Source organism: Erinaceus europaeus, chromosome 10 (assembly GCF_950295315.1).
Source record: "Erinaceus europaeus chromosome 10, mEriEur2.1, whole genome shotgun sequence".
NCBI classification, from domain to species: Eukaryota; Metazoa; Chordata; class Mammalia; order Eulipotyphla; family Erinaceidae; genus Erinaceus; species Erinaceus europaeus.
The window spans coordinates 54,516,699-54,529,471 of NC_080171.1; the positions used below are offsets into that span (position 1 = coordinate 54,516,699).

Genomic DNA, 12,773 nt, shown 5'->3' on the forward strand with positions numbered 1-12,773 from the left:
AGCAGTCATCTGGTATTTCCAGTATTTTCTCTGTCTCCCCTCTCCCCAGCTCTTGGCAGCCTTTTTTTTTTTTTTTTAAGATTTTTATTAGATAGGACAGAGAAAAATTGGGAGGGGGTGGAGAGACAGAGAAGGAAAGGAAGAGAAATTTGCAGATCTGCTTCACCACTCATGAAGTGGACCCACTGCAGGTGGGGAGTGGGGGGTTGAACCTGAGTCTATGTGCTTGGTAATATGTGCGGTTAACTGGGTGTGCCACCACCCAGCCCTATTTATTCTCATAATGATATAAAATATTTTTTTAAAGTAGAAGATTAAAAAGAAAAGAATTAACATTTTCTGAAAAACCCACATTTGCCAAGGCCTGTGTTAGCTGCTTTTAACATTCATTTCCTCATTAAGCAATTTTTCTAACTTTATGAAGTATCTTTAGTTTTATTTTCCAAGTTAGAAAACTAAGATTCAGAGAGCTTTGTATAACTCTCAGAGCTTATTATACTCCTGGGGTTAGAATTCTATTTTCCCTGTGCCAAAGGACAAGATCTCTCTATCACATCGTAACACTACACATCTTTTTTTAAAAAAGATGATATTATCATTAAAATAAGTTATACTATAAATTTAAAAAGAAACAAACACATTCTAGGTAGAATGAAATCAGAGACTATTATGAAAAAAAAAATAACCAGTTCACATTTCCCTCTGTTTCATAGTTGCCCTTCTTCTTCTAGCGTTTGCCCTTCTTCCGTAGCCAGTCAACAGCGTCAGGTTGAGCCTGATGTAAAGTTTCGAGACCTCCTTTGAATCTGGAGAGGTGGCAGTCGTTGACTATGTGGGTCATAGTCTGTCTGTAGCCGCAGGGGCAGTTCGGGTCGTCTCTGGCTCCCCAGCGATGGAACATAGTGGCGCACCGGCCATGGCCTGTTTGATAGCGATTGAGGAGGGCCCAATCATAACGTGCTAGGTCAAAGCCGGGTTGACGCTTGCAGGGGTCTGTGATGAGGTGTTTGTTCTTTACCTCAGCTAACTGCCAGCTCTGTTTCCAAGAGTCTGGAACAGAGAAGTTCAGTGTAGGCGTAGGGGACCAGATTGGGTGACAAGATGTCAAGCGTTGGACAGGGTGGGCGGAGATATCCGCGTATATTGGCAGGTCCGGTCGAGCGTAGACACGGGAAATGAACTTAGATGATGCCGCATCCCGACGAATATCTGGCGGGGCGATGTTGCTAAGAACTGGCAGCCACGGAACCGGGGTGGAACGGATGGTTCCAGAAATTATCCTCATGGAGGAATATAATTTGGAATTGACCAAGTGGGCATGGGGGCTACGGAACCATACTAGGGCATAGTTGCCCTATGACACACTATCAATAATGAAGTCACATAAAGATTTTTAATTTGTCTATGAAGCAAGTTGTTTCAGAGATATCTTAATGCCCACTGCCTAGCAGAGTCAAAGATGTTGAACAAGGCCCATTATAGAATTGCATACAAATGCCTAAAATACCTATTTTCCAAGGTCCCATAACACTGCAAATAAAACAAGTAGATAGCTTTGCATGAAAACACGCTTAGTGTTTTGCTGCTTAAATTCTTCTATACCACGTTTCTTTTTACAAAGATTATGTTTCATATGGTGCCTGGGGTCTGAGTGTTTTGGTGATGTCTGAACCTTTCACTTCTGTAAGGAAGGCAGTGCATAGTCAGAAATCAGTTTTGCAAATCAAGGAACTAAATAAATGGCTACCTCAAGGACTCTTCCCTCCTTGGACATATGAGTGCTTGGGAAGCAAAATCCATTATGATTCTTAAATCCAATATATAGTAAAGACTAATTGTTAAAAAAAAATCCTACCAGACATTTTAAAAAGTGAAATTAATAAGGTAAAAATTCTTGAAGGAATTCACACATCATTCTGCGTTATTCCACCTCAAAAGGAATAACTGTGCTTCTAGCTTTGATTATTTGTTTATTCATTCATTCATTTTGAGAACTACTACACAACACATAACTGTGTTAAAGAACTTTAAGATATCTCACTTATAGTTCAATACAGTTGCTGAAGATCAAAAGAAGCAGTGATGATTAAGATGAATAAAATAAAGCTATCAGGTGCTAAAAGGAGAATACTACAATGAACACATTGTGGGTGAAAAATCAGAAGCAAACAAATCATAAATTTAGTACCTTCTTTAGGTAAATGTAAAACCTTCTACTTAAGAATAAACAGTATTAAGCATTGCCAAATTATATAGAGGAATAGCATCTGTTATATATAGAGATAGGTACCTAGGTTTTTAACGTCTAAGGTGATCACAAAATGACATCTTATCACCTAGTAGAGTATGTAAAAACTGCTCTAGAGATACTTGAATGAACAGCTTAAAAGTGACTATCTACTGCATGTAAAGTTTATTTTAAAAGTTATCCCCAAATCCATGAAGTTTCCTCCATCCACTCCCATCAAAATACAAGATCGTATTTGCAGACCTGCATTCACCATAGGATTGTATAACAAACTCCTTGTTCATAAATGCTGCCAACATATACTTCAGCCCAGCTGTGTCTAGGTTAATGAAGTTCCACTGAAGAGTAACAAAACAAAATTTAAAAAAGTATTAAATTTTTAAAGGCTTTTTTTTACCCTTGATATCTCAGGATATCTGTGATACCTAATCATTTTCTAGTTTCTCGAAATATGATTGTACTGTGGCAGTTATTCAATAATTAAATGGGAGTAAACACAGGCTAGTAAACACAGGCTATTAATGTAAATCATTCAAGCTAGTTAGTAGCCAGGGATCACGCTTTTGGCTACAGAATTAAGAGCAGGAAGAGGGGCTCTAATAATGACCCTGTCTTGTGACCTCAAAGATATAGAGGTAGTCATCATATCTGATTAGTTGTTTGCATGTTTACTGCTAAATTATTTTGAACTAGCTTCTATAAACTATAGTCTCATTTAAATGTGATAAAAATGCAGTACACAGTTTTTCTCTTTTTAAATTTTTTTGGCACTATCTTTATTTATTTATTGAATAGAGACAGCCAGAAATTGAGAGGGAAGGGGGTAATAAAGAGGGAGACAGAGAGAAACATACAGCACTGCTTCACCTCTCTCAAAGCTTTTCTCCTGCAGGTGGGGACTGGGGGCTTGAACCTGGGTCCTTGTGCATTGTAACATGTGCATTTAACCAGGTGTACCACCACCCAGCCCCCACAGCATTTCTCTCTTTTTTTAAAAAAAATATTTATCTATTTATTCCCTTTTGTTGCCCTTGTTGTTTTATTGTTGTAGTTATTATTGATGTCATTGTTGTTGGATAGGACAGAGAGAAATGGAGAGAGGCAGGGAAGATACAGAGGGGGAAAGATAAGACACCTGCAGACCTGCTTCACTACTTGTGAAGCGACTTCCCTACAGGTGGGGAGCCTGGGGCTCGAACCAGGATCCTTGTGCCAGCCCTTGCTTTGCGCCACCTGTGCTTAACCAGCTGCACTACCGCCCAACTCCTAGCATTTCTCTTTTAAATGTAGTAAGCACACATATCACTAGTGTGTGCTATTTCCCCTGAACATTTCTCCTATTTAATGGCTGCTACAAAAATGTTGGGTAGTCTTTAAGCTACTACATGAAGGAGCAATGCTAAATTAATATCTTTCCCCTTTTTGTTTTAAAGAAAAATATCTCACCCTCTACTCAACATCTGCTTTTTTACACATGAGAATTGTCCCAGATGCCAGTAGGAAAAGTCTCCATATGTATTTGGGTTTTTTGTTTAGAATCACATTTACAGACAACATTCCAATGTTAGGATATAGATCATAAATAAACTACTATACTTAACATAAAATTTTATCATCGTTACTCATCCATTATTTAAAGCATAAATTTATATAACTGCAGGCCAATTTCTTTTAAGCTCTTGGCCAATGTGCTAACCACCTAACAATGGCTAGGTGGTAGAATGACAATTAGAGTAATGAAATTATTCTCAAATTCTGCTATAAAAATACTGTGGGTTATGTTTACCATGGTATTCACAGCAAGCCACAGAGCTATGGAAATGGGTAATGGGACTTGTTAAAAACTCACATTAAAGTATATTAATCAGTTTCTGGTCAAATGATCTGAACCAATACTGCATGGACCTAGAACAGTGATGAGTCACTCTGGCAACCAGTCCAGCTACCTGCAGGTCCTAATCTGCCAACCTGAAGACACAGATCTAGTGACATCAACTTTCTTCCTCCTAAACATGAGAAAGATGCTCTCTGTTCCAGTCTCTTGGAAACAGAGTTGGCAGTCAGCTGAGGTAAAGAACAAACACCTCATCACAGACCCCTGCAAGCGTCAACCCGGCTTTGATCTAGCACGTTATGATTGGGCCCTCCTCAATCGCTATCAGACAGGCCATGGCCGGTGCGCCACTATGTTCCATCGCTGGGGAGCCAGAGACGACCCGAACTGCCCCTGTGGCTACAAACAATGACCCACATAGTCAACGACTGCCACCTCTCCAGATTCAAAGGAGGTCTCGAAACTTTACATCAGGCTCAACCTGACGCTGTTGACTGGCTACGGAAGAAGGGCAAACGCTAGAAGAAGAAGAAGAAAGATGCTTCTCAATTTGGATCATGTGCTTCTTTAAAAAGACTCCCTGGGGCCTGCTGGGTGTATGTACACATACGCACATGTGCGTACACACTGCCCCATGAAACCACACACACACACACACACACACACACACACACAATGCTTACAAAATCATCATGCCTACTTCCTGAAAGAAAAGATAAATAACTGCTGAGTCAAAAGCAAAGAACTTCGGACTAGGAGAAGATAGCAGGGGTGAGGGTATCAGGCACCCAGGACTTGATAGTGAAGAGCTACTCAAATTGGTGGTAGGAGTGGTGTGCAGATACCTGTCACAGGGAGCTAAGAAGCTGTAGCCATGCATCATTGATTGTCCTATAAACCACTATCTTCCCTGACAAATGATTTGGAAAAGAAGCAATTACTGCTTAGTTGTCTCTAGGATGCTTGTGTAACTTAGGGATTTCTAATGGTTTACTCTGAATCTAGTAGCTTGAGAATTTAATAGTCACAGGAACTACCCCAAATCATTTTTCCTCCTATCACTTTAGTTATCATACGATTGCAGAAAGCAACATGCTGCATACTACAGCCCCAAACACAATCATATCTTTTAAAAAGTCGTGTTTCTTAAAAATCAATTCACAAATACGACCACAAAGAATATTAAATAAACAACTGTTACCACCAACCTTTGCTTGGTCCTCTGGTGCTGTCACTTTGACGACTTTATTGCGATTCAGCATTTGCTTCACCCATCTTTCTACTTGGACGTTGAATTTCATGAAAATCACATAGAAAACATAAGCTGTTAAGAGAAGCGAGCTTTCCCACCACATGATAACATTATCCAGGAAAAATATGATCAGCATGGTCAGGTCAACGATGTAGAAGGACACATCCCGAAAGAGCGGCCACCATGTCAGGTTTAAGATTTCTCTAGAAAACAGAGCACACATGCCAATAACAAAGAGGATATTGAACACTGCTGAGCCCACAATTGTGCCTATGCCAACATTGCTGTGAGCAATAAAGACCCCTATGAGAGATGTGAAAAGTTCTGGGGCTGAGCCCCCTGCAGCCATAAAAGTAGCTCCAGCCACATCATCAGAAATGCCCAGTTTTTCAGTGATGACAGTCAAAGAAGGAACAAAGAACTCATCACAGACAATGGCTAAAGCTATGAACATGTAGATCATTCCAATAACATGGAGAATGATGGCGCCTTTTCTTCGCTCCTCCAAAGAAAAGATGTCTTTAGGGTAGTCTCCTTGGGCATGATCTGTACTATTCTCAGATGTGCCTTCCTGAGGAAGAGTTGGTTGTGGAGTGTAATCCCGAATCTTGTCATTTAAATCTAAGAGAGTTCTTTGACGGTAGCCTTGTGCTATCATAGGGCCACTGGCACCATCGGCCTCTCCTGTGTTCTGTGTCTCTGTCTCAGAAAAGGCACTGATTGAAAATGGAACAGTGCTAATGGCTACCAGGCCCACGAAAAGGCCCAAGATTCTAACTAGTTTTAGTTTTTTCCTGACATTACAATGTCTCCTGCAGCCCAACGGTAACTTGTCTGAACACCATTTCTCAAGGAAAGTGATGGTGGTGCTTTGGTGCAGCTCCATTCTGAGTCTTCTGGTGGCTGTAATAATTTTCAGATTGTAGACTCAACCAGATGGTCTTTCATACTTTTCGTTTTATTGTTAATGATGCTTGTGGGACACTTCCACAATCAGGGAACCATATGCATCACAGGAAATATTTTCAACATTTATGCTAAAACAGAAACAAAAAAGAAAGATATGTAAATAATTAGGTCTTCTTTCCTCCTCTGCTTTCTATCTTTCTTTCTTTTCTTCTTTTTTATTTTTAGAAAACAGCTTTGCAAATCTGGTAAAAAAAAAAAAAAAAAAAACCCATCCAGTAGCCTTGTAGTTTTGGATAAATTATTTAAGTTCTCTGTGCCTTATTTTCCCCACACTGAAAATTAGTAAGACAAAATAACAACAACAAAAAAGAAAATCAGTAAAACTACAGCACGTGCTACCGGGAACTGGTTTGAGGGTGAGTTATAAAATATATGAATCACTATGAATATAACATGGTACATAATAGTCATTTATGATCATATATGTAGAAACCCAAATAAATAGGTAAATCTCATATTAGATATAGAATTATACAAATTTTATAGATTAAATCTGTTTGCCCTACCTTAAATCAAGTAACAACATTCCATTGTTCCAAAAGATGCCATTTTTTAGAATTATCCATGTTCTTGACAACCAACAATTATTATTGTTGTTGTTATTATAATAATAATTATTATAGTTATTATTATTATTTTACCAGAGCACTGTTGAGCTCTGATTTCTGGTGGTGCGGGGGGGGGGGGGGACTGAACCTGAAATTTTGTAGCCTCAGGCATGAGAATCTCTTTGCACAACCATTATGCAATTTACCCCCACCCCCAACAATTATTCTTATATTTTCTTCAGTTCTATTACATAATTCCAGCCGGAGGCACACTTTTCTGATTTAATCTATCATTTGGAAAAGACTGTATGTTGAAAGAGGTATCACTCTTTTCTTGCACACACAAAAAAGTCTTGGGGTCTTTCACGAAAAACTGCTCTCCTTTATCAGATGCAGAAAAGTAGGCTTTTCCAATTTAGGTTTACAGGGCTAGGGATACTGTATAGTTGTTATATAAAACATTTTCACACTTGAGCTTCCCAGGTTCAATCCCTGGCACTACCATAAACCAGAGCTGAGCAGTGCTCTGGTAAGGCAATAAAATAATTTAAGTTTACAAAAGAATGTTCTGGTGACATTAATAATCTGTCTCTTCTAAACATCTAGACATTGCTTTCAGCTAAATGTTATCTTTAAAAACAGCCGTCATTTAAAATAGACAACTCAGTAGATAAAACAACTCCTAGTAAGTAAGCTAGAGACCAACTGTATGTTTCATAAACAATATGCAATTTACAGCTACACCTCTGTCCACAAATCTGCTCAAAATAGCTTCAATACTGACTCCTCTAGAAGATTAGATACCCCAAGCAGTTTTCATTCTCTGTCCTACATAGAGGACATGGGTAAAATAACCAAACATGAGAGCTGGTATTCTGACGGACCCTCTTTTTAAAACATCGTTTACGTTTTTACCTTTATCAACCATTTCATTTTAGAAGCATATGCAGAGATCATTTCGGGTGGAAAATAAGCAAATTAAACGCATGCCAGATTAGCTGGAGCTCAGGTTTGCAGAGCAAGAGCACAAGTCAAGCCAGGTTGACTTGCTGCTAGTCCTGAGCTAACCAGACCTAACACAGAGATTTCTGGCTGACTGCAGATGTCCAAGCTTAACATGAAAGATTAAGCGATTCACCGCGCTCAGAGGACTGTCACAATGCCTTGGCCAAGGCTACCTGCAGGGACCGGGACTCAACTTGGCGGGCACAAAATCAGCTCCAGCCAAAGCCCAGCTCACCCTCACACAACCCTCCGCTGAGCTCCAGCTTCTTTGGAGCTGCCACCGCCAGCAAAGTGCACCCCAAACCGCGCCCCAACTTTGCCTTGTTGTGATCCCAAACTTTCCCTGGTGGGTTAATAGGAAAAATTAAACTAAAAGACGGTTGCCCCCTTGCTGAGCTAGGAGGTGAAATGCTGCCTGTGGAAGTGCTTGGCCCACTTCTCTAGGAATCCTTTTTTTTTTTGGGGGGGGGGGGTGAGCAGGGAAGGGGACAGTCCCTCCGCGCTTCTTTCCCAACGACAGGCCCTACCCCGCACCTCCACCTCGAGCCAAAAACTGGGGTTCGGAAACCACGTCCAGAACAGAGAGAGTTAGCTAACTCCTCGCGGGGCCTGGGGCGTCCGTGGCCACCGCTGGCCACCTGTGAGTCCGCAGCGCAGCAGCGGGATGCGCGTTCTCGGGGATCTGCAGCCGCCAAGGCTGGTGGCCGGCCGGGGCTCAGCGGCCCGCACTCACCGGGTTCCGCCAGGGCGATGCGCCTACGCCCGGGCCCGAGCGTGGCCAGCCGCTCAGGTACGCAGCCTTCCGGCCCTCGACCCTCACACCGCTGAGCGGGCTGTGGCAACGCCGCGGCTCCCGCCGGCCAGGGTTGGGCTCGGGTGGAGACTGAGCCCCGGCGAGCCCCGCGCGCCGCCTTCGGTGCAGCCCCGCCCCCGGGGCCCCGCCCTCTGGGCTCCCAGCGGGGAGCCGGGCCCGCAGCGCCTTCAGCTCCCGCGCTCTGCTCCACGCCCACCGGGCGCCCGCCGAGGCGACGCGAGCACGCGTCTCTTCGGAGATTTCTCCGCAGTGGGGACGGGGTCAGCACTGGCTGGCGAGCAAGGGCAGAGAGGAGAAAGCAGACTGGTGGACTGGACTACGGGCCTCATTTCCCAAACCTTGAAAGTGCTGCCAACTTTAGCTTCCTCTCTGCAGGGCACCTGCTCTCCAATGGTCCAAAGTGCCAGCAACAGTATGTTTACTTGGGAGACGATGGAATGTGTAATGGTGGGGAAAAAACGTTTCTTGGAAAGGTGTGAAGGCTGTTGGTGTCGGCCCCTCCCCTTCTCCCCTCCAATAAAATGAGAAACTGGCCTGTACACCATGGGCAAGAAGAGAAGTAACCAAGAGACAGACCACCCCAGGCTGGTAGGTGGCAGTTTTAATAAACAAGAAAACTTACAAACTAGGTTTAGTATAAGAGGATATATGTGGCCAAATATACAGAATCTTTAGCAGGGTTCAGTCGCAAGCATCCTTAGATGCCTGATACAACAATATTTTCTCAAGACTACCCTTGAAGTGGGCTCAGATCTATCCCAAGGACAGAAGAAGAGGGTGCACAGTCTCCATTTGCCTAGATCCATTTTCAGATCAGCAAGTGTCCTATTCCAGCATTTTTTAAAGAATATAATTTCTTTTTCAATATTTTATTTATTTATTTTGTATTGGATAGAGGCAGAGAGAAATCAAGAGGGAAGTGGGGAGATAGAGAGGGAGAGAAAGAGACACCTGCAGCACTGCTTCACCACTTGTAAAGCTTTCTCCCTGCATGTGGAGACCAGGGGCTTGAACCTTGTGCTCAACCTGGTGTGCCACATCCTGTCCCCCTGTAAAGGGCTGCAAGAGTATATGTAAATGTCCAAGATTTCTAGAATCCTTCATTTACATGACTCATACATGGAAAAAAAATCTTTAATCTTGCAGACAAACTTTTCAAATCATGGGCTGTGAGACTAAGACCCAAGACACAGGGTCACTATGGATTACACTTCTCATATTTTGGTCTCTGGGCTCCCAGCTTGATGTTCTTATCTGCCCTGTCTGGAATGCAAGATCTCCTTGACCTTAAGCAACTGAGTCAGGTTTATTGAGGATTAGAGACAAGCAAACTGGGCTAAAGAGTGAATGGGAGAAGAGCGACAAACTGGTTACTAAGGAAGGCCCCCTCCTTTTTTATTTTTCCACCAGTATTATTAATGGGGCTAAGTGCCTGCAGAACAATTCCACCACTCTCAGCCATTTATTTGATTTCTTTTTATTAATATATATATTTTATATTAGTAGTGATGTACAAGATTGTAAGATAATAGGAATATAATTCCATACCTCTCCCATCACCAAAGATCTGGACCCTACCCTCCTCCAGTGAAAACCACCATAAGTCATAGATATGGGTTGACTATAAATATTAATAATATATTTTTTTCTTTTTTAAAGTTCATGTATTTCAGTTCTCTATATTCCACATGAGTGAATCATCCTGCAGTTTCCTTCACTTCTTTCCTTATTTGACTAAACACAGGCACTCATAGTTCCATCCATTTAGTCCTAAAAGACACACCAGTCTATTTTTTAATTTTTTTATTTATAAAATGGAGATATTGACAAGACCATAGGATAAGAGAGGTACAATTCCACACAGTTCCCACCACCAGAACTCCCTGTCCCATCCCCTCCCTTGAAAGCTTTCCTGTTCTTTATCCCTCTGGGAGTATGGGCCCAGGATCATTACGGGGTGCAGAAGGTGGAAGGTCTGGCTTCTGTAATTGCTTCCCTGCTAAACACGGACATTGGCAGGTCAATCCATACTCCCAGCCTGTCTCTCTCTTTCCCTAGTGGGGCAGGGCTCTGGGGAGGCAGGACTCCAGGACACATGGTGGAGTTGTCTGCCCAGGGAAGTCAGTTTGACATGGTGGTAACATGTGAAACCTGGTAGCTGAAAAGAGTTGAGATATACAGCAGAACAAATTGTTGACTAATCATAAACCTAAAGGCAAGAACACTGCAAATGAAGATTTGGGGGGTCTCCATTTTGGAGAAAGCTTGTAGGTCTATTTTAGGTATATTCTAAGGGGCTCATGGCTTTACTAGTTTTTGCCTGAGTCTGATAGTTAACATGCAGGGGGACCAAAGGTATTGTCTGGGGAGATGGTGTCACAGTTGGAAAAAGGACTAGAAAACTGGATTAGTGAAGAGAGTAGCTCCCAAATATGGGAAAAGTATATGAATGTTGTTAACTGTAAACACACTAGTCTTTTTTTAACTGCTGAGTAATATTACACTGAGTTTATGTCCCATGATTATTACTCCTTCTCCATTTCCTTCTTTTCTCCTCCTCCTTTTTTTCTATTTATAAGACTCAAATTAGTGATTTTTTATTTCATTGGTAAAGCCCCCCCCCACCAAAACTCTTAAGTGTTTCTCTTAGCCCCCCCTAAATTTTAAACTTTTAATCAGGTAAATGAGAAGGCATACACTAGAGAAGCACATTTGGGCAAAGATGGCTGACCCCATGTGGAAGTCAATGTCCATTTTTATTCACTTCTAAGGCACTGCTTTCACTTCCTTTTTAAGCCACACCCAGACCTAGTATATCTTTCCGACATCCTTTCTTTTTCCTCTTTCCGCTCATATAGGCAAAAAAGAGTTTGACTTCTTCAAGTGTTCTCCAGATTCTCTTCTCTCTCAGTGATGGGACAAAAACAAAGCTTCTTGGTCACTTATAGGTTCCAGTGTAACTGGGGTTCAGAGCCATCTGGTCATCTTCCTCTAACATGTCCTCCTCTAGGAGTATGGGCCAAAATTCTTTTTGGGGTGCAGAAGGCTGGAGTTTTGGCTTCTTGTAATTACTTCTCTGCTGGATATGGGTATAGACTGTACCAACAGCCTGTTTCTCTTACGTTAGTTGGATGGGGATCTAGAGAATTGAGATTCCACAATACGTTGGTTAAGTCATATGCTTGGTGAGGTCAGGATGGAATCCTAGCAGTATCTGGAACTTGGTGACTGAAAAACAGTAAGATACTAAACACGAGAAAATTTTTAATAAACAGAGACCAAAGGGTAGTATTACAGCAAATGAGAATAGGGGCCCTAGAGTTACAAGAAGATAGGATACCTATTTTGGATATGTTCCTAGGAACACAAAATTTTAGTAATTGTTGCTTGAGTCTGTATCTAGCATGAAGGTAAATTAAACATTGTCTGGGCAGATGGTGTCAGAATGGAGAATAGAACTTGGTTAGAGTTAGGGCAGAGAGGGGCTCCCAAGCTTAAAAAAAAAAAAAAATACAAATACTGTGAGCTGTTTACTATATCGAGCTGACCCAGGAGCTATGTATATTAATATTTAACACAGAAGTCTATAAAACCTCCAGGCCCCTGTCAGTCTAATCTCACAGTCCATAGTCACAGCTGGGAACATTCTAGGATGTACAGCACCAGTCCTCTTTGAATGAGTGGCAGAGTAGAATAACCTAGCCTTCCTTCACAGTGAGGCAGTCACTGTGCTAGTCTGTACTGAGGATAACATTCTAAAGAGTCCTACAAATTGACCAATGAGGGTATTCTTGATGGAAGTGTCCAGTGATTTAGCCATGTATTTTTCTTTTCTTCTATTTGTCCTTTTCCTCCCCTCTCTCTCTTTTGTTCTTTTTTTTTTTTTTCCTAAAGGATTAGTAGAGGAATAATAACAGAGGTTAGGTAGTGGGAGACAGAAACAGAGAGGAGACACATGCAGTGATGCTCCATCATTCCTGAAGCTTCCTTCCTGCAGGTGGGGATCAGTGTTTGAACCCAAATCCTATGGTATGGTAAGATGAGTACTCTAGGGTCCCAGGACTGGGGAAAGTTTAGGCTCTATAGTGGAAATGTGAGGTTCC

General features: G+C 41.9%; 1 protein-coding gene across 3 annotated transcripts in view; it reads right to left on the reverse strand.

Annotated features, from left to right (window-relative positions):
- SLC24A2 (solute carrier family 24 member 2) overlaps nucleotides 1–8,714 on the reverse strand; it is a 365,867-nt gene extending 357,153 nt beyond the window's left edge. For all 3 annotated transcript variants that reach the window (XM_060199630.1, XM_060199631.1, XM_016193634.2), the window contains exons 1-2: nucleotides 8,590–8,714; nucleotides 5,291–6,371 (exon numbers count right to left, since the gene is read on the reverse strand). In XM_060199630.1, coding sequence (XP_060055613.1) covers nucleotides 5,291–6,220 — 930 coding nt within the window. In that variant the 5' untranslated portion in view covers nucleotides 6,221–6,371; nucleotides 8,590–8,714. The remainder of the gene's footprint in view (nucleotides 1–5,290; nucleotides 6,372–8,589) is intronic.
- Nucleotides 8,715–12,773: the final 4,059 nt, after the last annotated feature.